Source organism: Panthera leo, chromosome F3 (genome assembly GCF_018350215.1).
Source record: "Panthera leo isolate Ple1 chromosome F3, P.leo_Ple1_pat1.1, whole genome shotgun sequence".
Taxonomy (NCBI): domain Eukaryota; kingdom Metazoa; phylum Chordata; class Mammalia; order Carnivora; family Felidae; genus Panthera; species Panthera leo.
Window position 1 is genome coordinate 59,232,722 of NC_056696.1, and position 26,998 is coordinate 59,259,719.

A 26,998-nucleotide genomic window follows, 5' to 3' on the forward strand; every position below is an offset into this window, starting at 1 on the left:
AGAGCAAGCACGTGCATGTGTGCCTTTTTCTGAACTTTCCAACACCTTGGCCTCCAAGGAAGCCCAAAACCATTTAGGCTATGACCTAGTGATTGTTCCCTCACGGGGCCAGCCTCTTTGTGACAGCTCGCAGGCATTGCCATCTTCCAGAAGATAAAGCCACTTTGCCAGAGAGGAATACGCTGCCTCTCCCCAGCTTCCTGGCATCTCAGGGATACCCATTCAGTTCCCTTCTCTAGACCTGCCAACCCTCCTATTCAAAACCTGTGTTCAGAAGGCCTGGACCCTGAAGGACACGGTCCTTTATTTTGACACAGTTCCCCCAGGGCCCAAAACACTTCCAGGTCAGACCCTATTTTTGCCACATGTCTTTGAAGAAAGATTGTATTTTTTTCCTGTAATGAGGAAAAAAATGAGGCGAGCAAGCTCAAATATTTGTTCCAGAGGTAGGTCCAATCTCCCCGACTGACCCGGGATGTTCAGCCACCTTTCAACAGAACGACCCAGGGTAGAATTCCTCCCACGTTTATGTTGGTGTCTTCATCTAAGAAGATGTAAAAAGTATAAAATACCAGAGCTGGTGAGATCCTGAGGTTTATGTCTATCCTAGAGAGTGTTCATAAGAGTTCCAAAGGTAAGCAGAAGTAAAACAAAAGCCATGGGATAGGGCAAAGGAAGTGGCTAAAAAAAGATCTAAAAATGATCTTCAGTAAGTGACCAGTGTTTTGTATCTTTCATAAAGGCCGAACAAGAGAAAAGGAATCAAAAAGAGGCCTGATGTATTTAGATTTGGTTAGGTTAGGTTAGCCTACAAATAAAGATTGCTAAAGGAAAAAAATGGAATCTGTTTCTTTGGATCTAAAACAAATCTATGCAGGTTATGGAAAGCATATCAAACGCAGTGGTTACATGGCCTCTGAAAGCCCTCCAGAACCCCGGCATTTCGCGTTTTTGTTCTCTGTAAGCCAAATTGCCAACACTGTTCTGGATGATTTGCAGGATTTGAAGAACTTCTCAGAGATGGGGATCATTTCCTCCCTTAACTCTTTTACTCCTCAAATACCCGGGTAAGAGCTACCAGCCCTCGCTGAGTGCCCTACAGGGTGGCGGGTGCACAGGGTATTGACAGGGGTGTTGGCTCCTATCCAGCTGAACAGTTCCCCGTCCCCTCCCTGCTGTGGTCTAGGGCAAGTAGCTTAAGCTCACGAAGAGTCACCTTCCTCCTCTTCAACAGAACATTACATGGCAACGCATAGGAAGAAAGGTTTTGAGGTTTCGGATAATGTATATAATCTTGGCACATAATAGGTACTCAAAATGTAGTCACGTTCATTCTGCTATTTGCCAGGGCAAATTAGTAGGTGCCAGAGTTTAGGAACGTAACCTGTCCTTATTCGGTCTGTGAGCTGCAGCCTGGGGCAAAGGACAGGGACAGGCTGGAGGGTCTTTCCTTAGAAATATGTCTTTTCAGGGGCGCCTGGGCGGCTCAGTTGGTTAAGCGTCAACTTCAGCTCAGGTCACGATCTCACGGTTCGTGAGTTCGAGCCCCGCGTCGGGCTCTGTGCTGACAGCTCAGAGCCTGGAGCCTGCTTCAGATTCTGTGTCTCCCTCTCTCTCGGCCACTCCCCCACCCCTGCTCTGTCTCTCAAAAATAAATAAATGTTAAAAAAATATTTTAGAAAAAGTAATATGTGTCTACAGCCCTCCTCTGGGACCTGGGGTGAGGTCACACTGATGGAGCACACGAGATTTCTTAATGCCAGACAAACATCCAAGAGATCAAAGGATACATGTCTGTCCGAGCAAGTATTGATTTATTACTTTGGGTTGTAGGCATTTGTAAAACAAAAGACATCCCGTGGGAGTCCAAGGAGGCTTACCGACCAGTGCACACAGTTAGCCAGGTGCACTGGCAATGTGGGATCGGGTCTCTCCATAAAAGCAGACAAGGAGCATCCGTTCAGATAGCAAGAGTGGAGAGGACAACCACACCGGCCCTAAGTCAGGCTCCCTCTGCCTGCCCACTTCTGACTCCAGCTCCCGTCCACCTAAAGCCCAAGTTCAATAGCAGGGGCTCCCATGGGGCGAGGTGATTCTCCCCTGGCATGTCCCCTGGCCAGCGACCCTGACAGAAAAGGCCGACGGAGACTTCTGCCGGCTCGGCTCTGCCTGACCCTGCCACTGTGGCTTTTCTGCCTCATCTTCCTCTTGCCCTGGGAGCCTGGGGACCACACTCTGGCTCTCTTCTTTGTCCCAGGCCCTCGAAATGTCTTCCTGCTGCTTGTGGGAGAAGCTGGCTTCCTGGAGGGGCCTTTCAGAGATGAGGTCCCGACTGGCCGAGAGGCTGAGGTTGCATTGGACAATTTTCTAGCAGCTTTCTTTGACTGCTCCTTTAGCAAGTCCAAGACTGTCTCTGGGAAACGAACATTTATTTAGTGAGAAACAGAAGTCCTGGAAAGTGGCTCTAAGGGAAACACCACCCAGGGGGGCCAACATGGCGGAGAAGTAGGGGGATCCGTACTTCCCGCATCTCTCAAACAAAGAAGGGCTGAAGCCAAAAGACTTTGAACCCCAAGAGTTTGGGAGGAAAAGAGACTGAGTCTACCAGGGAAACATCCTCCAGGAAACCTACGACTGCATGAGGGTTCTTCAATATACAGTCTTTAGATGGGCACCTAGCTGGTTCAGTGGAAGAGCATGTGACTCTTGATCTCAGGGCTGTAAGTTCAAGCCCCATGTTGGGTATAGAGATTACTTAAAAGTAAAATCTTTAATATATATATAAATTCTTATATTTTTTTAATTCCCTTAACTGGCCTTGATCGAAATATATTACTTTTTTAATAGGGTCACTCCAGTGATTCATGGCTCTGGAATAGTTCCCTTAAGATAGTATGCCTCCTGGGGCACCTGGGTGGCTCAGTCAGTTAAGAGTCCAACTTTGGCTCAGGTCATGATCTCATGTTCATGAGTCTGAGCCCCACATTGGGCTCTGCGCTGACAGCTCAGAGCCTGGAGCCTGCTTCCAATTCTGTGTCTTCTCTCTCTGCCCCTCCCCTGTTCTCTCTCTCTCTCTCTCTCAAAAATAAATAAAAACATCTTAAAAATTAAAAAAAAAGATCGTATCCCTCCTCTATAAGTCTTTCCAGAATCCCTACTCTACTCACTCTCAGGGTCCCCTCAGTCTCCTGGCCGTTATACCAGAACCTCAATGCTATATTTATTTCTTTATTTGCCTACACTACATTTGCCTGAGCTCCTACAGGTCAGGTTCACTGCTGTAGCCCCAGGGATTAGCACGGTGACTGCCGCAAAGTCAATGCTAAGTGAACGATGCCCAGTGAATGACTGATGAGTGGATAGAGGACAACAGGTCTCCTCAGAAGCAGGTGCCACCCGGTATGCATACTCCAGTGTACAGAGATGTATAGACTGAGCCACGAGTTACACTCCTCATCCAGAGCAGAAGCCCTCAGTGGGGAACAGACCTCCCACCCTGGGAAGATTAGAGCGTGTTTGCAGAGGGCACTGTGCCTGCATCTCAATGCCAAGACCTGGGCCTGAGACAAAGACAGACTCACTGGCGAGTGGCCTGAACCGGACCCGCTTACTCCTGGTTTTCACCGGCACTGCCTTGTACTTGCACTTGCCTGGCGGTGCTCGCCTAAAAACAGATAGAAAAAGTGGGGACACAAGATTCTGAAGATGGGACCAGGAAATCAAGGTCACCAGAAGGTATACATTTGCAAGAACTGGATTCAGCTCTCCTTTATCCATGAGGATGGGGCAGATGTAGGAGAAAATACATGATGAGCTCAGATAGACAGGAGAAAGAACAAGGATATCACAGGGACACCATGGGCTCTTGGGACAGAGGGTAGTGAGGGGGTCAGGGGCAAGGGCATGATGACAGATAGAACTGGGTTCAAAACCTGGGGACCATGAGCAAGTAAACCTTGATATGTATCAATTTCCACATCTATAAAATAAAAAAGAAATAGTATCTATCCTCACAGGGAGATCAAATATGAGCTGCGTACTTGACATACCATAAGTGATTGATGTCACTTTTTTACTTTTTTTTTTTTTTTTTTTTTTTTTTTAACGTTTTTTTTTTTTTTTTTTTTTTTTTTTTTTTGAGACAGAGAAAGACAGAGCATGAACGGGGGAGGGGCAGAGAGAGAGGGAGACACAGAATCGGAAGCAGGCTCCAGGCTCTGAGCCATCAGCCCAGAGCCCGACGCGGGGCTCGAACTCACGGACCGCGAGATCGTGACCTGAGCCAAAGTCGGATGGATGCTCAACCGACTGAGCCACCCAGGCGCCCCACTTTTTTATTTTTTTAACGTTTATTTATTTTTGAGAAACAGAACAGATCATGAGTGGGGGAGGGGCAGAGAGAGAGGGAGACAGAATCCAAAGCAGGCTCCAGGTTCCCAGTTGTCAGCACAGAGCCTGACATGGGGCTGGAACTCACTGACCTCAAGATCATGACCTGAGCTGAAGTCGGACACTCAAATGACTGAACCACCCAGGCAGCCCGATGAGTAACTTTTTAAAATTATTTTTTAAATTTATTTTGAGAGAGAGATAGAGAGCAAGTTGGGGAGGGGCAGAGAGACAGGGAAAGAGAGAATCCCAAGCAAGCTCCACACTGTCAACACGGAGCCTGATGCAGGGCTCAAACTCACAAACTTAGAGATCATGGCCAAAATCAAGAGTTGGTTGTTGGATACTTAACCGACTGAGCCACCCAGAAGCCCTAAAATTATTTTTTAAGGAGATTTAAAAAGAGAAAAAAAGGATACTTGGAACAGTGCCCAGCACATAACAAGTGCCCCACAGATGATGATCATGATGGTGGTGATGGTGAGGGCTCCTATCCCAGGCCCCCTCCGGCTGGCTGTACCTCCGGCAATGTAACTTACCTGAATACCCTCACAGATGGGAAGCTGTGTTGTGGCTTTTGCCCAATCAGTTGGTTAGTCTCTGAGCCAGGTCGGCAAAAGAGCAGACGTAAAGGTCTTCACCACCAAGTGAATAAATACTGCCAAAAGGGTCAGGTGGACACAAAAGGCACTAAACAACCGGTTTACGACACTTACCTAGGACCTTGAGACCTCCACCAAACCCAGGGGACAGGGCAACAGTACTCACTCAAGTGGTCACAAGTACACACCCAATTGTCAGATGATCCCAGACAGAAGTTTCCAGAAGCATATCAAAAAAAAAAAAAAACAAAAAAACCAGGAGCCATAGGTCTAGACCTGTCATCCCAGAAAGGCTTGAGATCTTCGTTTCTAACCACAAAGAGACCATTTCTCAAATATTTCATAAATTCTACAGACACGTCGCCCTACACATTCGTTTGCCCGATCTGCTTTTTATCTGCGGCACAGATTTGCTTCATTGATCATTTCTGGTAATTCCTGGGGAGTCAGGACTATTTTTATGATCTCCCATGAAGATAAGGGCTGATAAGAATGCACCGAAGATGGGCGCTGGGGTGGCTCAGTCGGTTGAGCACCTGACTCTTGACTTTTGGTTCAGGTCACCATCTCGTGGTTCATGGATTCAAGCCCTGCATTGGGCTCTGCGCTGGTGGAGCCTGCTTGGGATTCTCTCTCTCTCTCTCTCTCTCTCTCTCTCTCTCTCTCTGCTGGTGGAGCCTGCTTGGGATTCTCTCTCTCTCTCTCTCTCTCTCTCTCTCTCTGGCCCCCCAAAACAAATAAATAAAAATAAATAAAACTTTTAAAAAATGCACCTAAGAAGGAAATGAGACCAAATCTCACCTTGATGGGTCAACAAACTTGTAAATAGATCCGTGTGGTAGGTAGGCACTCGGGTAAGAGGTGGCCAGGAAATAGAGCTCCCCTGAGGACACAGAAACACACAATCAGGAATAGGACGTGAGGCAGGGCTGAGACACAGAGCTGGGTGCACAGGAAACCGTCCACAGGGGGTGGAAGCCCTGAAATGGAGGGAGCCCCAGGAAGGGAACCCCAGAATCCTGTCGCTGGGCCTTCACTGGATTGTGAGCTCCCCAAGGAGAAAGTCCTTCTCTGAGTCCTCAAAGACTAGCTGAGAGTGTACCCCAACAGGGGTACATTTCTGTTTACATTCACTGGACCAAAGGTTTCCCCTTATCTCTTGGCTGTCAGAAACTTCACCTTAACCAATCTCCATTTCCTTCCCCATCTATTTACTACTGACAATTCTCTGTGGAACCCCGAAATAGCGATCTCCAGGCTAAGGACCATTTATTAGTCACCTCACACTGCCCCTTCTTGAGTCCACGGGTGCCTCTCCCCACCAGCCCCGCCTCACTTTTCCATTACCACCTTCTTTCCTTGGCCTTTGGGTCCTGCGTTTCCCCGGACCCTCCCACTCTTCAGTCTGTACTCCTGGCCTTCTCCACACCCCCCAGAAATCACCCCTACCCATGGTCTCCTTCACCTCTTTGAGGAGGAGCCCTTGTCCCTCCCATTTCCTCCAGTGTGAACACTCTCCACTCACTGTGACTACCTCACTCTGCCTCTTCTCACGCTTACCTGTGAGGGACAGATAGGATAGGGTTGGCGAGAACAACAACGTTGGAGTTGCAGCCACCTGACTGAGTTCTGAGAACACCATTTGCTAGACGTTGTCTTGGGAAAACTCTCAACCTGTGTAACCCTCACGTGACCTATTCATTTGTACAATGGGGCTAATGATCCCCCACATGACTCTTAGGTATTCAATTAGAAAGCGATGATCAGCCATTACTCCTTACACCGTCATATTTGTGCCACTGCCCTGGATGGCCCTCTCAACTTCATGGAAGTAAATGTCTACTAAACTGCAAACTGGAAAAGCCTAGAACTTTAGAGAGCTCTGAGTTATTTCAACAACCTTCTTCCTTGAATTTGTGGAGGATGGTGACCAATGTCTGTCTCGTGCCGGATGTGAGGCTTACGGTCTTCACGGAGCACCCCCTACAGCTGCCTAGTGGACTTTGGATTTTGTGTGCTCACGAACTAGTTTATCATCTTGCCCTACAGCCAATTTGCCTCCTCTGATTGGATATCCCGGGCACTTTCCATTAGACAAAGGAGGTGTCTACCAAGGGTCTGCCTGAACACGGGGTGCCCTCATGCAGGAGCCCCTCGCAACCACACCTGCTCTGACTGAAAACCCCACATTGCAGCATAGTCTCTACACAATATGTAAATTGTATGTCCTAAACATGCCGGAAACTCCCCATTGTATTTTTAGGAGAAAACAGTGCTAGAAGCGAATTTCTATAATTTTTTTTGAGTTTATTTTGACAGAGAGAGAGAGAGAGAGAGAGCACAGGCAAGCAGGGGAGAAAAAGAGCAAAAATCCCAAGCAGGCTCCATGCTGTCATCGCAGAACCCAACTCCGGGCTCGATCCCACAGACCATGAGATGAGCCAAAATCAAGAGTCAGACACTGAACCAACTGATCCACCCAGGTGCCCTCCAACTGACGATTTAAAAAATACGTTTTAGGACAGAAAAGAACTAGACACACAAAAAAGCTGTAACATGCCACGTAAAACAAAATGCACGTGATGTAAATTTATTGCAAGCATTAGTTCTTCGACCAGCCCTCTTGAGAATGCACTTCAGTGACCGACATTCAGAGATCCAGCCCACGGGGACCCAGCAACGGGGGCGCCCCGTGCCCACCCCGCCCTCCATGGTGGCCAGCTGTCAGCTAGAACATCTGGAAAATACCACCACAGTGGAGGCAGAGCTCTGGTTCAACCAACAACGACGTGTCTACAGCTGGTGACTGATAACAAAATAATGACATACTCAGATCTAAAAAGATGTCCTTCAGTGGGAAAGGCTATGGCATGAGCAGAAAATCTGAATCACTCCGTACAAAAACACAAGAGCAAGCAACTCTGGAAGAAAATAAACTTGCCTTGAAAACAGCCCTCCTGGCTTCAAGGCCGCCTTGGGCAAAGTCTGGCTTGGGAACACCCTGGCAAGTCCACTCGAGAAAATTCGGCCAAGGACACTTAGTCTTGTTTGCCAAATGTACCGACTGGTGTTCAAACACTGCCTGTTTTTCTCCTGCGAGAAGCTTACAGGCACAGCAAACCAAACCGCCAAAGTCACGGTTTCTGAGGCCTGAAAAGGAGCCAGCCGCAGAAGACAGCAGCCCGGGATGCCAGGGCAGGCCCGCCCCCGGGGCTCTAGCCTCTGGGGAGAGGAAGCTCTGGCCTCGGAGGACTCCAGCCTCGCTGGGGCATCAGCCTCCAGAGGCCCCGCCAGGCCTGTGGCTTTCCCGTCGCCCTCTCTGCACCGAGCACCATCCTGCCGGTCTGTGGTTTCTCTCCTCTTGCGTATGTTTGGACTTCCAATTTGGAACTCACTTTGCTCTATTAAGAATGCTTGAATCCTCTAAAATATCCTCTGCTTCTCTAAAATATTCATCTCAAACTATTTCTCATACGCTAGGAAAAGGTCCAGGAGCTGACTAGATTTCTTAGCGTCTTGCTCAAAGGAAAGTCTTGCACAGGGACCGTAGGGCTCAGAGCGGGAAGAAACCCATTACTGAGGAAACCTGCAAAGCTCTGGTTTTCACTCACAGAGAATCCCAGGTCTGGAAGGGGCCCTGATAGACCACTTTCTTCTCTTCCCTGACTCCGAGCATGACTAGAAGCAGTGCCCAATACCAGAAAGGTCACAGGCCCTGTTCTCCTCCCAAAGTAACATTTTAGCTTTCAAAATGTAACAAAGCATAGGTAAAGCTGAAATTCAAAATCCATTTTCTGATTACAAAATTTGGGGAAATTTAGTAGAGCCGAGTCTCTCTCCGTCTTTGTGTCTCATAGGTGCCTACGCGTCTGGCTTTGCTGATGCCCTTAACAAAGACCTTGTCTGTCTAGCGAATAGCCTCCCACCTAGCTGTTTACCCTTTCCCCAGGTCTCTCAGGAAAGAGATTCTCCCTTGCACGCTCCCAGCAATTACCCCACAGGCTCCTGGCAGGGTCAGCAAAGAGCACAGCCGGCCGGGGGCCCATCACCACAGGCGCTCTCTCCCAGGCAGCAACAGCAGGACAAATATCAGTGTCCACGTGGTCTGCCCCACGGCTGGCCCTGTCCACCTTCCTGTGACTGCAGATTAGAATGAAATCAGGGAGGGGGACATGAATCTCCTTCATGATCAAAAGACAGGAGTGTAAACCTTGATTTGCTCCCCCCGCAGTCGGTGTGGGCCCCAACCAAGAAGGGGTAGGTTCTGTTGCATATTCGGTCTGTTGCCTCACTGGACAAATAGGGTTAATAATTTCATCGTGGTGGCGTTGCAATTACTAAGTAACATAAAAAATGCAAAGTGTTTACGATGGTATCCAGTGCATTATAAAAGTTGACTCAGTGGTAGTAAAAATAGGCGCGCCTGGGTGGCTCAGTCGGTTGAGCGTCCGACTTCGGCTCGGGTCAGGGTCTCGTGGTATGTGAGTTCGAGCCCCGTGTCGGGCTCTGAGCTGACTGCTCAGAGCCTGGAGCCTGTTTCAGATTCTGTGTCTCCCTCTCTCTCTGCCCCTCCCCCGTTCATGCTCTGTCTCTCTCTGTCTCAAAAATATTAAAAAAAAAAAAATTAAAAAAAAAAAAAAGTTGACTCAGTGGTAGTAAAAATAGGGGCACCTGGGTGGCTCAGTCAGTTAAGCATCCAACTTCAGCTCAGGCCATAATCTCACGGTTCGTGAGTTCAAGCCCCGCATCAGGTTCTCTGCTGTCAGCACAGAGCCCGCTTCGGATCTCCTGTCCCCCACCCCCACCCCCACCCCTTCCCCGAGCGTGCATGTGCACACTCTCTCTCTCTCTCTTAAAAATAAATAAACATCTAAAATAAAATAATTTTAAAAAATAAATGGTAGTGAAAATAGAAGGGACGGTTGCTACTTAAATGAAAATGATAGTAACCGTAGTAATAATTATTATAATAAATGTTTAGCTCACAATGCCCGTGATGATTTAAGTTCCAGTAAGCAGAAACAGAATAACCCTGTATATTTTTACCTGCTTCATCTTCAGCAAAAGAGATGATAAATTTGCTGTAGGTGCTGATCAGCCCTGGGAAGGCACAGGATTCAGTGCTGCCCAGGCAAATGTCCCGTTTCTTCCATTTCTTGGTTTTCCTATCTTCCTGCAAAGCCATAAGTCGACTAGATGAAAAATAAAACCTTTATTATAGGAATCCATATTTTCACCCTGCAGATATTTTTCCTCCTGGAAACAAAGAATCTCTGAGTACTAGCACTGAGTCACCCATAGGTGATCAACACCTAGCCTCTCCCAAGAATCAAAAAGCTATTTCGAGATACCTTGGTCACCTGCTTGTGCTAGATGGAGAAGCTCATCTTCTATTATAGGAGGAGTCTGGTGCTCAGTAAAGACTGCATTACTACAAAAGACTAATCTAATTTCTATTAGTTTGCAACCTTTGGCTAGTTGCTCAACTAGCTGAGCCTCAGTTCCCTTATCTGTAAAATGGGGAATGGTAATAGAATTTACCACGGACAAAAGTTGCAAAGGTTAAGATAATATACATGAATATCTCCCCAGTGAGCTGGGCATATAGTAAGTGCTCAAAACTCGTAGCTATTTTCATTGTTATTATGTCTATGGAGTAGCAGGTAGATACTTTAATATCCCTCTATCATCTATTTGACCTAAAAGCAGGGTTTTTTTTAAAAAGGAATATGGGTATATCAGGGTTTCACATGAAACATTTTATGGAAACAAGAGATGTTCAACCCCAGGTGATTCTGGTGCATATGCTTTGACTAAGAATCACTGAGTATCAACCAAGTGATATGTAAGCAGACGGAATTATGGGGAAAACACAAAGAACAATTAAATCCCAGAGATCTAACAAGTGATGATAAAAGAACTAACCAATTACTAACTCTACCCAACCTCTGGAACCAAGAATTGCAGTATGACAATATTACCATCCTTCCTAATGAAGATGGGGGTAACAAGGACCAGATTTACCCTCTCATCTTAAGCAGTCAAAAACCTAGACAAAATAGAATGACAATTTTTTAAGTTTATTTATTTATTTTGAGAGAGAGACCAGAGGAGGGGCAGAGAGAGGGGGAAAGAAAGAGAATCCCAAGCAGACTCCACACTGTCAGTGCAGAGCCCGACATGGGGCTCAAACCCACAAACTGTTGAGACCAAGACCTGAGCCAAAATCAAGAATCGGACACTTAGCCAACTGAGCCACCCACGTGACCCCTAGAATGACAGTTTTTAAAAGACACTGGAGGGGCACCTGACTGGTTCATTCAGTAGAGCATGTGACTCTTGATCTCAGGGTCATGAGTTCAAGCCCCACATTGGGCATGGAGCTTACTTTAAATAAATAACTAAATATAAAAGACATTGGAGATCAGACAACAAAGGGCTATGTTCCCTATGAGATGGGAAATAAACAAGGTAAACCCTAAAATTGTCCCAGTCTACTACCTTGAAAAAGTTTCCAGCTTGAGGAAGGAAAACACAGGCAGAGCCAGCAGACTCCTTGAGTTGAAAAGACAGGAAGTTGAAAAGAGTCCAGGAAGACCTATATAGGAAGAGTATGCAGGACAGATATTGGAGAAAAGAGGGAAGCACAGAGAATAGGCTCCTGAGATCTGCAAAGTGTACCCCGCAAGTATTCATCAGTATACTTAACAGCACATACATATGAGGAAACTACTTAAATCAGGGGGGAAAATTAGAAAGAAAAGCACCTGGCTCTTACTCAAGGTCAGGCACAGTGTAAGTATAATTCACAGGGAACTGAAAAGAGTTTGTAGGAAAATCCTGCCTCAATATTGAGGAATAGATAGTTCCAGAATAAGCACCACATTGGTTCTACATAACAAATATTGACAGCAAGACTTGAAAGGATCAAACTATTTCCAAGTAGTTTGTCCCAGAACAAAGCTCAAGAATATTTATGGACATACAAAAAATATTCAGCACCCACAATGTTAAATTTACAATGTCTGGCATCCAATAAAAAATTACTAGGCGGATAAAGAAGGAGGAAAATACAAACCATAATAAAGAGAAAAGTCAATCAAAACTGACAAAGAATTGCCACAAATGTGAACATTAGCAGAGAAAGACAGTGGTTTTTACTATGATTCCGTATATTCAAAAAGTTGGTAGAGGCATGAGAGATACACAAAACACCCCAATCAAGTTTCTAGAGGTAAAAAATTCCATCAGTGCAAACACTGGATGGAATGAATGGCAGATTAGACATTGCAGAAGAAAAGATTCATGAACTGAAGACACAGCAATAGGAACTATCCAAAATTAAACACAAAAAGGAATAAAATTTCAACATGTATAGATCATCAGTGAGCTGTGGGAAAACTTTAAGCAGCCTAATATACACATAATTCAAGAAGAAAATGAGAAGAAAAAACAGGGTGGGGAAACAGAAAAAATATTTGAAATAATTATAACCAAAAATTTTCCAGATCTGATGTAAGCTATAAATTCACAAATCCAAGAAGTTCAACCAAATCTAAGCACAAGAAGAAAACTACATGAACACATATCATAATGAAATTGCACAAAACCAGTGATAAAGAGAAAATCTTAAAAGCAGCCAGAGAAAACATGGCAGATTAAATATGGAGGAACAAATTTAAGGATGACAGCAGATTTCTCATTGGAATTAAGACAAAGCAGAAGATAATGAACAATATTTTTAAAGAATTCAAGAAGGGCTCCTGGATGGCTCAGGCATCCCACTCTTGAAGTCAGCTCAGGTCCTGATCTTATGTTCATGGGTTTGAGCCCCACATCTGCAATGAGAGTGCAGAGCCTGCTTGGGATTCTCTCTCTCTTCCTCTCTCTCTGCCCCTCCCCTGCTCTCTCTCTCTCTCAAAATAAATAATCTTAAAAAAAAAAAAGAATTAAAGAAAAAATAGGTCAACATAAACTTCTATACCTAGCAAAAATATCTTTAAAAAACAAAGGGTTAAAAAGACACCAAAAGCAGAAAGGATTCATCACCACTGGACTCATTTTTCAAAAGATGTTAAAGGAAGTTCTTCCAGCATTAAAAAAAAAAAAGAAAAAAAAAAAAAAAAGAAAATTACATCTAAAGGAAATATACAGAAAGGAATGAAGAATATTGGGAATGGTAACTATATTTGTTTCTTGCCACCACTGTCATACATTACCACTACTTGGCTTAAAATAACCCACGTTTATTTTCTTACAGTTTTGGAAGCCAAAATCCTGAAGTGGGTTCCATGGGGGCAAAATCAAGGTGCTGGAGGCTCTAAAGGAGAATCCATTTCCTTGCCTTTTCCAGCTTCCAAAAGCTGTCCTCATGTCTTGACTCACAGTCTCATCATACCACTTCTGTTGTTAACACTGACTTCTATCTCTTCTATCTTCAAATTTCCGTCTACCTCCTTCTTCTAATGATATCTGTGATTACATTTAGGACCCACCTAGATAATCCAGAGTAATCTTGCAAATCATACACAGTTTGTTTGTGACCACAATCAAACTAAATTATAAATCAAACAGCAGAAAGACCTCAGGAAATCTTCAGATATTTGGAAATAAATAACACACTTCAAACTAACTTGTAAGAAAATAAGCCAAGGGGAAATTAGAAAATATATTCAACTGAATGAAAATGAAAACCCAATCTACTGAAATTTATGGGATGCCATTAAAGCAGTATCTGAGGGGAAATTTGTAGCACTAAACATACGTGTTAGAAAAGATGACAGTGTCAAGTCAGTGACCTCAGTTCCCATCCCGAAGTGGTATAATGTTATTTGAGTGTGGACTTGGATTAGTTGTAAATGTATATTGCAAACTCTATGCAACCACTGAAAAAGGAAAAAAAAAAACTATGAGTGATGTGCTATGACAGTGGAGAACCGAAATTATATAGAATGCTCAGTTAAATCCACAAAAGGTAGAAAAAGAGTGAAAAGACAAAAAATAGGAACAAAGAACAAGGGAAACAAATAGGAAGCGGTAATAATTATGGTAGATACTAATCCAACTAAATCCATAACGACTTTGGTTTTTTTTTTTTAATTGTTTATTTACTTTTTTTGAGAGAGAGAGAGGGACAGAGTGCAAGTAGAGGAGAGGCAGAGAGAGAGGGAGACACAGAATCTGAAGCAGGCTCCAGGCTCTGAGCTGTCAGCACAGAGCTCGACCTCACGAACTGTAAGATCGTGACCTGAGCTGAAGTCGGACGCCTAACCGACCGAGCCACCCAGAAGCCCCACCACTTTGAATATTAATGGTCCAAATGCACCAACTAAAAGAAGAAATAATAAACAAACAAACAAATAACAGAGATCGCCTGAGTGGATCAAAACCCAAGACCTGACTATACGTTGTCTATAAGAAAACATTAGGCCTGGACAGCTTCACTTGGAAGAAACATGTAAGGAAGAAATAATACCTCTCTTTCACAAACTCATCCAGACAACTGAAGAGGAGGAGACACTCTCCAAATCATTCTATTAAAGCTGGCGTTACCCTGATGCCAAAATCTGGCAAAGATATTCCAAGAAAGAAAAACTATAGCTCACTATCCCTTCATGAACACAGATGCAAAATTTTCAAACAACGGGCTAGCACGTCAAATCCAACAATATGCTGAAAGGATAATACATCATGACCAAGTCGTGTTTCTTCCAGAAATGCAAGAATGCTTCAATGATTTAAAAAAATCCATCAAGGGGCGCCTGGGTGGCTCAGTCGGTTGGGCATCCAACTTCGGCTCAGGTCATGATCTCGCGGTCCGTGAGTTCGAGCCCCGCATCGGGCTCTGGGCTGACAGCTCAGAGCCTGGAGCCTGTTTTGGATTCTGTGTCTCCCTCTCTCTCTGACCCTCCCCTGCTCATGCTCTGTCTCTCTCTGTCTCAAAAATAAATAAATGTTAAAAAAAATTTTTTTCTTAAAAATCCATCAATGCAATCCATTATGTTAATAACTAAAAATGAGAAAACCACATGATTTTCTCGCTAGATGCAAAGATGCATTTGGCAAAACACAACACCCATACCTAATACAAACTCTCAGTGAGCTAAGAACAGACGGGAAACTTCCCCATCTGATAGAGGACATGTATAAACACCTACAACTGACATCATACTCATTGGTGAAAATGGAATGCTTCCCCCACTTCTATCCAATGTTGTACTGAAGGTGTAAGACGAAGCAGTAAGTCAATAATAAAAGGCTTTCGATTCAGGAAAAGAAAAGTATCTATATTCATAGGCAAAATGATCTTCTACATAGAAAACCCAATAGAATCTACACACACACACACACACACACACACACACACACACACACACGCCAAAAGGGCTAATAAGGGTTTGACAAGGTAGCCAGATACAACCCGATACACACACACACACACACACACACACACACACATAATATATATAACAAATAGATAATAAATATAAAATAAATATACAGTAAAAAACTGGAAAAGCCAAAAATAGGAGAATAGATGAATAATTTGTGGTATATTCATGCAATTGAATATCACAAAGCAATGAAGGGGAAAAACTACTGATACATGTGACAACAGTGATGAATTTCACCAATATTCTTGAATGACAGAAGCCATACATGTACAAAAAAGAATACATATATATGATTCCACGTGTATTAAGTCCCAGAAGCAAAATTAATGTGTGATGGGAGTGGTTATCTCTGACTGATGTGCTTCTGTGTGTGTGTGAGTGTCAAGGAGAAAGGGGTGGTACTGACAGGCAATAGACAAGAAGGAAATTTCTAGAATGATGGAAACGTTCGGCATCTTGACATAGCTACAAGCGCATAGATTGTAAAACTTTATCCAACTGTGCTCTTAGAGATTGCATCTTACCACATGTAACTTAAATCCCAATAAAAATGTTAAAATTTAAAAAAACGAAAGGAGGGGTGCCTGGGTGGCTCAGTCGGTTGAGCGTCCGACTTCAGCTCAGGTCATGACCTCACGGTCTGTGAGTTCAAGCCCCGCATCAGGCTCTGTGCTAACAGCTCGGAGCCTGGAGCCTGCCTCAGATTCTGTCTCCCCCTCTCTCTGCCCCTCCCCTGCTCATGCTCTGTCTCAAAAATAAATAAAAATATTAAAAAAAAAAAAAAAGGAGATATTAATCCTTTCTTACCCACTCATGAAGTCCCCAAAGATGTAGAGGCCATTGAGATTTGGGGATTCACACCCACGGTAGACATATCCTCCGGTGACTGACTTCCCCACTGCATGGCCATAAGCATAGATGGGCAGAATGTCATCTGTCCAGGAACAAAGACAACGTCGTGGCTGACACTTGATAACTTCGAGGAATAAGTTGGGGCTTTCTAGTGCAGTTACCTGACTGAGTGGAGAACACTTTATCTCTTGGTCTTTGGTAAGGCCAAGAGAATCACATTTATTTTTCTCAACAGACCAGCCACGATATTGGTAAGCTTCCCATGTGACTGGTCTCTGCATGCAGAGAGGAAGCCGAAAATTCCCCCACCTATGAGGCAGTGATCAGGTAATCCACACACCTAAGTTTATCCCCTAGGTTGACATGGCAGATACTCAGGTTTAAGGATTTGAAAAACTTGTCTGTAAAGGGTCTGTAAGACACCTTTGTAACCTAGAGGGACAAAAAAAGATTAAACACTGGTGAAGCACACACCTTGATTATTGATGTTTAGGGATTGTATATGGAATATAGCACCTGAATGTATCTGGAAGGTGATTTCAGTGGGCTATTCCAATTGGGAAATAAATTAAAAACATACAGCCACCAATTTGCCTCTGTGAGTGGTTCTCAAGATAGTATGCCTGAGAATCATGTGGGTAATTTATTTAAAATCTCGATTCCCAGGTCAATCCCTCTCCTTCAATCCACCCAAGATTCAAATGCATTAGGGTAACAAACATCCAACATGCTCCTGGCCAACACTACATCCTGCAGGACAGAAATAAGGGCACCTGAATGACCCTTCCTGGTACAGCACATTCTCAGGTTCTATTCCCCCACCTCCACGTCCAACCCCCTCAATTCATTCAAGAAATCACCCAGAGGCTTCTCACCCAAAGAGGCATTGTGACAAAGTTTTCGGTCATAACATTCAAACCCTTCCTTTGCCCTCCAGCCATAGTTTCCGCCTTTCACAATGAGGTCAACTTCTTCAAACCTATTCTGTCCCACGTCCCCACAGAACATCCGGCCTCGGCCCCAGCGTGTGATGGGGTCCCCTCGGTCCACGGCACAGCGCCACATGTTTCGGATCCCGTAGGCATAGACAGCAGGGTGGGCCCCTGGCTCAGCAACAAACGGATTGTCACGGGGGACTCGATACCGCCTGCCATCAGAGCCTGCCCCGTTCACATCGATCCTTAACACTTTCCCCAGCAGGGAACTTCTGAAAGAAAGAGGGCCGGGAAATAGGCGCAGGTTAAGTACCCGGAAACCGGACTGCTGGATCATCTGCTGGTATTATTTGTAATGTGTTTGAAGAATCTCCATACTGTTTTCCACAGTAGCTGCACTATTTTTCATTCCCAACAACAGTATGCAAAGTTTTCCATGTCTTCAGCAACACCTGCTGTCTTTTGGAAGGGCGGGGGTAATAGTGATCCGAATACATACGAGGTGATATCTCACTGTGGTTTTGATTTGCATTTCCCTGATGATTTGTGACATTGAGCATCTTTTCATATACCAGTCGAACATTTGTTTATAAGAGGAGAAAGTTCTAGAGATCTGATGTACAACATTGTCCCTACAATTAACAATATTGTATTTACACTTAAAAGAATTTTTAGGGGTGTCTGGGTGGCTCAGTTGGTTAGGCGTCTGACTTCAGCTTGGGTCATATTTCACGGTTCATGACTTTGAACCTGACATCAGGCTCTCTGCTATCAGTGTGGAGCCCACTTCAGATCCCTGTTCCCTGCTCTCTGCCTCTCCCTGCTCACTCTCTCTCTCTCTCTCTCTCTCTCTCTCTCAATAATAAACATTAAAAAAATAAAATAAAAATTTTCATTACAGTTAAAATCTTTTAAGAGGGTAGATTTTGTGTTAAATATTCAAACTTTCAAACTAAATAAAATAATAAAATAGAAAATAAGGTAAAATAAAATGGCACAGGACCAGAGATCGCCCGGGGGGACCTACTGATAGTCAATGCCAAACAACTGCTAGGAGTCACATGGGGAGACATGATTTTATATACACACATGATATTATATGTGTATGTGCATGAACTGATTATATGTGTGTGTATACACACACACACACACACACACACACACACACACATATATACATATAGTCATGTCTATATGATATATGTGTATATGCAAAATGTTAAGACTTGACAGGTTTGAGCTCACAGAGAAATACCAGGCAAAAGTTTGATGTGACCCTGGCCCATGTAACCTAGAGCAAGCAAGCTGTAGTTTCCATTTTTAAAATGTTTTTTTAAACATTTTGAGAGAGATGGAATGGTTTCTCTCAGGTTTGGTTTAACACTATGGATTTTTTTTTAAGTTTATTTATTTAGAAATAGAGACAGTGCCAGTGGGGGAGGGGCAGAGAGAGAGGGAGGGAGAGAATCCCAAGCAGGTTCCACACTGCCAGCACCGAGCCTGATGTGGGGCTCGAACCCACGAAGTCGTGAGATCATGACAGTGGGGCCAAAATCAAGAGTCGGACGCCTAACCGACTGAGCCACCCAGGCGCCCCTGAATTTTTTTTTTAAGATGAAACCTTCACGAATTTGCACTCATCCTTGCCCAGGCGCCATGCTAACCTTCTCTATAGTTCAATGTACGTGCTGCCAACATGGGCACTAATAGCATGAATTCCTAAAAGGGGCTGGTTCTGTTCTTCCTCATATAGCACTGTGGTCATAGAAAGAGCTTTTAGAGTGGCTCTGAGGGCAACTGTGGTCTCTGGGACTCCATTTCCACATTTGTAGAGCAGGGAAAAGAAACACTAGCTTGCAGTGTGGTTACAATGTAAGGGTTAAGGGAGGTATCTTGCATGGAGCATGTAAGGCAATTCCCCACACGCGGTAAAGGCATTTGACAGATGTTAGCTCTTGATTCTTAGAACTTTAATATTTTACTAGTAGGGATAATGGGACTCAAGTACTTGCTGGTGCAAAGGATCACATGACTTTTATCTAGGGCAGCAGGACCCTCATTGGGCTCTCTTGCACCAGATTGTCGGAGTATAAATTCTGGTTCTGCCACTTACTTGCTGTGCGGCCTTGGACAAGCTACTTTACTCCTCTCTGCCTCTATTTTCTGGGCTGTGACATGACTATCATAATACCTACACTTCATAGGAACCATCCATCCCATAAGTATTTCTGAAGTGACCCCCACTCCAGGCACTCTTCTAGGTGATGGGGATACATCAATTAACAAAATAGATAAAAATTCCTGCCCTTGTGGGATGTTAGAATTACATTCTTTTTTTTTTTTTTAATGTTTATTTATTTTTGAGAGAGAGAGAGGAAGAGAGAGTGCAAGCAGGGGAGGGGCAGAGTGAGAGGGGGACAGAGGATCCAAAGTGGGCTCTGTGCTGAGAGTAGAGCACCCGATGTGGGGCTCAAGCCCCCAAAACGCGAGATGATGACCTGCGCCGAATTCAGATGCTCAACCAAGCCACCCAGGTGCCCCTGGAATTATGTTCTTAAATACACACAAGGTATTCAGAACAGTACCTGACACACAGTAAGTATTATGTGTGTCGAATATATATATGAAACATTCTGAACTCGTCTCTGCATAGCATTCTGAGCGTTACATTGTGCATCCATAATATTACTTACCACAAAGCACGTGTGCCTGAAATTTATGGGACAGAAAACCAATTCTTCCTCCCACTTGCCTCAACAGAGGGGGTTACATCTTGCAGTAGGTGATTTGGATGTGACCCTCTGTAGACTCCATCTCAGCAAAAACGTACCAAGGGCTCACCCTAAAGGGGGTGGGAGGACAGATCCAACCAGCTTACTTGTTCTGAGCATTTCCAAACTTGCCGAAGGGATCCCCGGCCTGCCCTCCATCCCCGGTGAAGATGTACAGGTAGCCGTCCACACCGAAAAGAAGTTGTCCACCGTTATGATTTGAGGCTGGTTCTTCTATCTCCAAGATGACTCTGGAAGGAGAAGAAACCATGCATGAAGCTTTGATACAAACTGAAACTGCATCCTCTTGAGAGACCGAGAAATGACTGGTCCCATCCAGCCAAGACCTGCTTCAGAGTTTCCAATGATCACAAAGCTTGGAGCTCTGAGACACCCCTTGTTTCCCAGTATGCCTCCTTCATGGATCATTCTTCTTTCAGATCGTGATTTCATGAGCTGTGGACACAGCCAGGGTAACAATCACTCTTTTGGGGGGCTCGGCCTTCCTCTCTGCTCTACCAGAACTCTTAACCCCTTCCTTTGCACAGCCCAGCAGGGATTAATCAATCAGTTCTCCAAACTCTTTTCGATCCCCCAACCTGGCTATATGGGAAAAGAGAGAGAAGGCAGAAAGGAAAGAAGGACAAAAGGCAGAGTGGTAGAGTGGAAAGACCATGAGCTTGGAGTCAGAATTAAGTGCTTTATCTGATTGGGCATCCATAGATCTATGGCCTTGTGCCACAGCTTCCTGTGAGGGTAATTCCCAGGTTCAAGCTAAAGAGCCTGGAATCCAATGGCCACACAATAATCAGAGGCCACTATTACGTTTAATATATTGATTTGATCTATAATCATTTCTCAAGCCCTTGTAGCTGCTGGCCATTGCTTACAATTCTGTAAAAACAAGCAAGCATGGTTCTGATTAGGTAACTCTAAGGGATGGCTACACGCCACAAAGACCCTCGACTCAGAAGCCTAACTTGTCTGTCCTTGTTATTCAACAATGACTCCTTTGTCAACATTAGAAGCTAGTGGCTCTGAAACCAGAAAAATGTCCCTCTATCGCCTCAGAGGACAGACTGGCATTATTTTGGGACACAGCCCAAAGTTGCCCATTTTCATGGGCACATCTCACCTTTCTGATTTGGGGTCGGCTTTGTTGGGATCAGCCCGAGAAACCTTCATCTCACTGATCCGGATCTTTTCTACCTTCTTCTTGCCCAGACATGAATAATAAATGTAGAATCTGCGGTTGCGGCGGAATCTGGGATGGAAAGCCAATCCCAAGAAGCCTCTCTCATCCCCTACCCACGGAGTAGTCAGTACGATGTTCTTGAGGTCCAAAAACGGTTGTTCCAGGCGACTCCCGTCAGGCAGATAGACCCATACCACCCCCACCTGCTCGGCCACAAAGAAGCGACGGGTGCCGTCCCCCGCGTGGACCATGGAGACGGGGTTCCTCAGCCCGTTGGCCACCTCGGTCAGGCAGAGCTGGAGGCAGCCCCGGCCGTCCTCAGCCACCACCCCCAGGTTGCGGTTGAGATGGTCATTCCTCAAGACGTTAGGGAAGCAGTAGTCCTTGTCGGGAAGGTTGAGGAGGTGACAGAAGTGGGCACTATCCTTTTCCCGTGTCTCCCGGAGGCGGCGGTCATTGGTCAGTAGGGAGATGGCAGAGTGGCAGTTCGAGTGGAAGGCAGAGCAGTAGTCGGAGCAGAGGCCAGGAAGGTTCCGGAGGGGCGTCTGAGGGTTCTCCGCATCGTAGAGATGGGCTGCGTAGGGTGAGCACTCCTGGAAAGAAACAGAAGCCCAGCTGGTAGTCGGACTGGCCACCGTGGGGCTGGTCCCAATTTGTGAGCAAGCAGAAGGAAAACGGTCTAGGACAGAATCCGGATTCTAGAGTTTCTATTACCAGCTACTGGTAAAGCCCTTTCCTGGGGCCACATTTTCTAGCCAGTTAGTGCTTCTGGAAGGCAAAAAGAGGGGGAAATATTTCTCACCCGCTGTACTGTCTTTAGCATTTTAACTTAGTTCTTGACCCTGAAAGTTTTAGTAAGTGGTGGACTTTTTCTTTCTTTCTTTTTTAAAGAGTACCAAATTTCTTGGAGCCTGGGTGGCTCAGTGGGTTAAGCGGCCGACTTTGGCTCAGGTCATGATCTTGCAGTCCGTGAGTTCGAGCCCCGGGTCGGGCTCTGTGCTGACAGCTCAGAGCCTGGAGCCTGTTTCAGATTCTGTGTCTCCCTCTCTCTGACCCTCCCCTGTTCATGCTCTGTCTCTCCCAGTCTCAAAAACAAATAAAACATTAAAAAAAAAATTAAAAATAAATAAAGAGTACCAAGTTTCTCCATCTTTCCCTTTAGTATAAATGCTGTATCTGCAAGGTTTTATGTCTTTATCCAAATCTGAAGCAATGTAGCAGAAGTTTCACATTTGTTAATCTGGGTGTTGGTTTTCTGTGCTTTCCTGTGTGGTTGAAATACTTTACAGCTAAAAATGATATTACCAAAATGGACACACGATGTTATCACTCCCAGAAATTAGGCATCTAGCAATTTCTTCACTTATTTATTAAAAGTCTTGGGGTGCCTGGGTGGCTCAGTCGGTTGGGCGTCCGATTTGGGCTCAGTCAGGATCTCACGGTTTGTGGGTTCGAGCCCCGCGTCAGGCTCTGTGCTGACAGCTCAGAGTCTGGCACCTGCTTCGGCTTCTGTGTCTCCCTCTCTTTCTGCCCCTCCCCCCCTCAAAAATGAAAACATCTTTAAAAGTTAAAAAAAAAAAAATCTTTAAGTGCTGGGTCGCCTGGGTGGCTCAGTCAGTTGAGCATCCAACTCTTGATTTTAGCTCAGGTCATGATCCCAGGGTTGTGGGCTGGAGCCCCAAGTCGGTCTCTCAGCTCTCGGCACAGAGCCTGCTTGGGATCCTCTGTCTCTCTCTCTCTCTCTCTCTGCTGCTCACAGACTCTCAAAAATAAATAAGCATTTAAAAAATTTATAAATCAGGATGAGAGAGCAGCGAACAAAGCGGGCTGTGAGCCGCTCACCAAGGGACACTCATGCAGAAATTTAGAGTCTGCACAGCTGCTTCTACTCAGTTAGCTCAGGATATGGTTTCTCTATTAAGGAAAATAAGGCCCAGGAAGAGGTCCCCTGGAAGTCTGACACTGCTCTGGGCACTGGGGACAGGGAGCAAGAAACACTGAGGCTTGTTCTAAAGGAACCTCCACCTGCCCCAGGGCAGGAAACCATTAAGGAAATGGCTTGTGCTGTTGTGACTCTGCCTTTGGCAAATATGATCAAAAGGGCAGGAGACTTGAAGCCTCAGCCTGTAGATTTGTGCCCCCAGCCCTGTGTCTGACCTTAAACAAGTTCTTTAAAACTCCGGACTCCTCCAGGCGCCTGGGTGGCTCAGTCTGTTAAGCTTCTGATTCTTGATCTCTGCTTAGGTCATGGTCTCATGGTTGGTGAGTTCCAGCCTGCTTGGGATTCTCTCTCGCTCTCTCTCTCTCTCTCTCTTCCCCTACCCCACTAGTGCTCTCTCTTTCTCTCTCTCTCTCTCAAAATAAATAAACTTAAAAAAAAAAAAACACAACACATTAAAAAACCCTCCTGTCTCCTTACCAGTACAATGGGGGTCAGAACAACTTCCCACAGAAGCCTTTGCTGGGCATACACCGTGTGTGCGGAAAGAGGAGGGGCTGGGGAATTGTAATAAATAGACTCACGTAGGTTATTCTGATTCCTCCAACGCCTAAAGCAGGAGAGCTGCTGAATTTGGCTTTCTGAGACTTCACCCAATAGGGAAAGTGGGAGGATGGGGAGGGGAGGGTGGAGACATCCTTACCAGGGGGTCTCTTGGAAATGAATAGTCTTAGTGCGGCTCCTAAGAGCCCGGCTTCTGCCCCAAACGGCTGGAGTTAAATTCTCCTTGGAAACAGCGGAGGGGTGGTGCCTGAGGTCGGAGACTGCAGCCCTGGGCGATGCCACCCAGGCTGGCTGCTGTGTCCCCAGCACGGGAGTTGGGGCAGCCGGTGCGCCGGGGAATGGTGGCAGCGGGAGAGCCTGTACCTGCGCTGACATCGCCCGGGAGGGTGTCAGATGTCAGGTCTGCAGGGGGGCTTCCTGCCTCTTTGCCCCCAGCGCATTATTACAGCCCCCACCCCCGCACCTTTCATCTGCTCTCCAGTGCGACTGTCCCCTGCACCCCGAGCACCTCTCTCCAGGGTCGGTGCGTGCTGCCTGCACCGGCAGGGGGGGATGCCCGCCAGGGACGTGCACTCTGGCCCCCAGAAAAGGACTCTGTGAGTCCTTGCCTCCCGGCTCCACGATGCTGGGGAGGGCCCCCCACCACCCCACCTCGCCACCTCCATCACCACCCCGAGACCCCCTGGCACAAAGGACCCAGACGAGGACCCCAGCAGGTGCCTCCACTCCCTCCACCTCCCCCCTCCTCCCCGTAACCACCACCTGTGCGTGCTGTGCCCCCCTCCCCGAGCAGAGCAACGCAGAGGGACCCAGACAACGCAGCCCTGAGAGCTCCATGAGGGACACCCACCTCCTCCTCCTGTGTGACAAACCACGAGGGCCAGCAGACCCCAGGGGAGACTCTTGGAGCCCACCCCAGCACCCCCTGGCCTCAGTGCACCCACGCAGAGAGGCAGATGTCAGGTGCCCACGGAGCCCTCCACCCAGGACCCACGCCACCAAGCCCAGCACCCCGCTAAGCCTCCCCCCGTCACTGCGCTGAGGGGTTAGGCTCAGGCCCACCTGGCAGAGGATGTCCTTAATATAGCCACCACACAGCTCGTGGCCCTTGAGGTCAAGGTAATCCATGATGACCCTGTACCGGGCAGCAAGGCGGTGGTCCTTGTGCTGGTCACAGCAGCCGAAGGACTCATAGTCTGAGCAAAATTCCAGGTGCAGCAGGGGCTGGAAGGGGGGCCCGTAGTCCAGGCACTGGGGGTGTCCCTGCAGCAAGCCCACCTGGCCCAACAAGAATGTGAGGCAGAGGTGGAAAATGCCAGAAGAGGTGGGGAGGCTGGGGGCCCGGGGAATAGATGTCCTCAGCATTCTGGGCTTGGGAAGTCTCAGGCTGCTGTGTTGGCTCAGGTTGGCTCCCTGCTGTGCACAAGCTCCCTCCCTCTCCCCACCCCCAGGCTGTTTTCTTCCTGCCTCCCCACCCCCCCACCTCCCCCACCAGGTTCCCTGAGGTGGTTTCTGAGCAGTGTCCCTTCCGCGGTCTGGGTGGCCAAGTGTCTCCGTGAAAACAGTGAGAGGTGTCCCTGCCCCTTCCACCCCAGACACGAAGCCGGTGCCACGTTCTGCCCCCTACCGCTGAGTTATTGGGGTGCGTGGCTGCTTAGGAAGAGGCACAATGATGTCCCTGGCAGGCGTGCTGTGATTCATTAAAACTGCTAAGAATTCCTGCAGTGGGGGTCGGGGGGAGGGCAGGAAATTCACAATTTGTTTACAGTTTCTTCACAAGCTAGAGACCAGCACATATTATGCGGTCCCAGATGTCAGACCGTGAAAGGGCAAGATGCGAGAGAGGTCCTGTAGTGCTGAATGGCACCCACTGGACCTCGGGTGTGGATCTGGGAGGATAGGGGGGTCGGTAGGGGGAGGCAGGGGGAGCTTAGGGTTCCTGTGATCCGGACAGCTCTATATTTGCCGTGGCTGGAAGAGAGGACATTCCATGAATCTTGGATCCACAGCAAGGAGTAAGAAGAAAGGAGACAGTGAAGGAAGCAGGGAGTGTGGCCTGGTACAAACAAGGAGTCGGCAAGGGCTGTTGGGACAGTGTCCTCGGGAGGCACACAACACCTGGGGTCTTTATTTTTGCCAAGTCCATACCTGCTCTCAGGGCACACTTCCCCACTTAGTTTATGTTCCAACATTAGCATTTAAGAATGTGTTTTGCTTTATACATGTTCTTGGCACACGACAGGCCTTTGATAAATATTTCTTAAATGACTGAAGGACATGGAGTCCCAAACTCACACGACCCCAAACCCAGACAGAGGCATGAACCAGGGCACAAGCCTGCAGAGGCATTAGGTTCTGAGTTCACTTTCCTTCTGGTACTTTCCACGATTCTCCACTATCCGGAAATTTCCTCACTGGCAAAAAACTGCGCTTTGAAATGCAGATGAAATCAAAGACTTTTCTTGGCCTGGATCCACTTCTAAGGAGGGATCCCACTCACCACTCCAAACGGCCTTTCCAGGATGTCAAGAGGGGATGAGCCTCAGTCTAACGGGTGTGTGTTCACAATGCTGTGGATTGTGAAGGCCCAAAATGGCATTTAAAATAAAAACACACTACATTTCGGGGCACCTGGGTGGCTCAGTTGGTTAAGCATCCGACTTCGGCTCAGGACATGATCTCGAGGTTCGTGAGTTCGAGCACCCCACGTCGGACTTTGTGCTGACAGCTCAGAGCCTGGAGCCTGCTTCGGATTCTGTGTCTCCCTCTCTGTCTGCCTCTCCCCTGTTCATGCTCTGTCTCTCTCTCTCAAAAATAAATAAACATTAAAAAAATAATAATAATAAATAAAATACATAAAAATAAAATACAAACACACGACATCTCTATAAGTAAGGGATAATTCAGGAGGGAGTGGTTAAGAATCATCAACACACCCCTGCTTTCCTGTCTGTACTGTTCAAGAGCATCCCTAGTTGAATGCTGCTTTTTAAAACATAATACAGCATCCATGATTCATTGATGACTGTACTGTTTCCATGGGGTTGTTTGCTGAGAGGTTAGATAATGTCACCCTTCTGGAAGCCTTGGGTGGGAGGAGTAAAAAACACAGGGACCGATTTCAGCCAGGGGATTCACACACCATGCCTTCTCAGAAATGGGAGGTAACAGTCTGACCCCACGAGGAGTAGGAATGAGTGCATTCTCTCTTTCCACGTGGGACCTGGGAGTACTTCTGGATCTTTTATTGACATTTATGTCTCAGTTTTCCCTTTGCCACAAAAAAAAAAAAAAAAAAAAAAAAAAAAAAAAAAAAATACTGAGTTTAAAAGGAATGCCTCCTTCTTGGAAAATAAT

At 46.3% G+C, this 26,998-nt stretch overlaps 1 protein-coding gene across 1 annotated transcript; it reads right to left on the reverse strand.

Moving 5' to 3' along the window:
* Nucleotides 1-1,803: 1,803 nt before the first annotated feature.
* HHIPL2 (HHIP like 2) lies at nt 1,804-25,067 on the reverse strand. The gene is made up of 9 exons (XM_042926019.1): nt 24,704-25,067; nt 21,079-21,731; nt 20,051-20,194; nt 17,113-17,444; nt 16,193-16,319; nt 10,038-10,183; nt 5,793-5,874; nt 3,582-3,664; nt 1,804-2,413 (listed from the first exon to the last, which is right to left on the reverse strand). Exons 1-9 carry the CDS (start codon nt 25,004-25,006, stop codon nt 2,049-2,051), a joined length of 2,235 nt encoding a protein of 744 aa, XP_042781953.1. The 5' UTR covers nt 25,007-25,067; the 3' UTR covers nt 1,804-2,048.
* Between the last annotated feature and the right edge of the window lie 1,931 nt (nt 25,068-26,998).

Coding starts and splice junctions, on each gene's coding strand:
- HHIPL2 (XM_042926019.1), bottom strand. CDS start 25,006: ATGCTGAGGACATCTATTCCCCGGGCCCCCAGCCTCCCCACCTCTTCT. Junction 16,320..17,112: donor TTGTCACAATGCCTCTTTGG/GTGAGAAGCCTC, acceptor GTTCCTGGACAG/ATGACATTCTGCCCATCTAT. Junction 2,414..3,581: donor CCGGTTCAGGCCACTCGCCA/GTGAGTCTGTCT, acceptor TTCGTTTCCCAG/AGACAGTCTTGGACTTGCTA.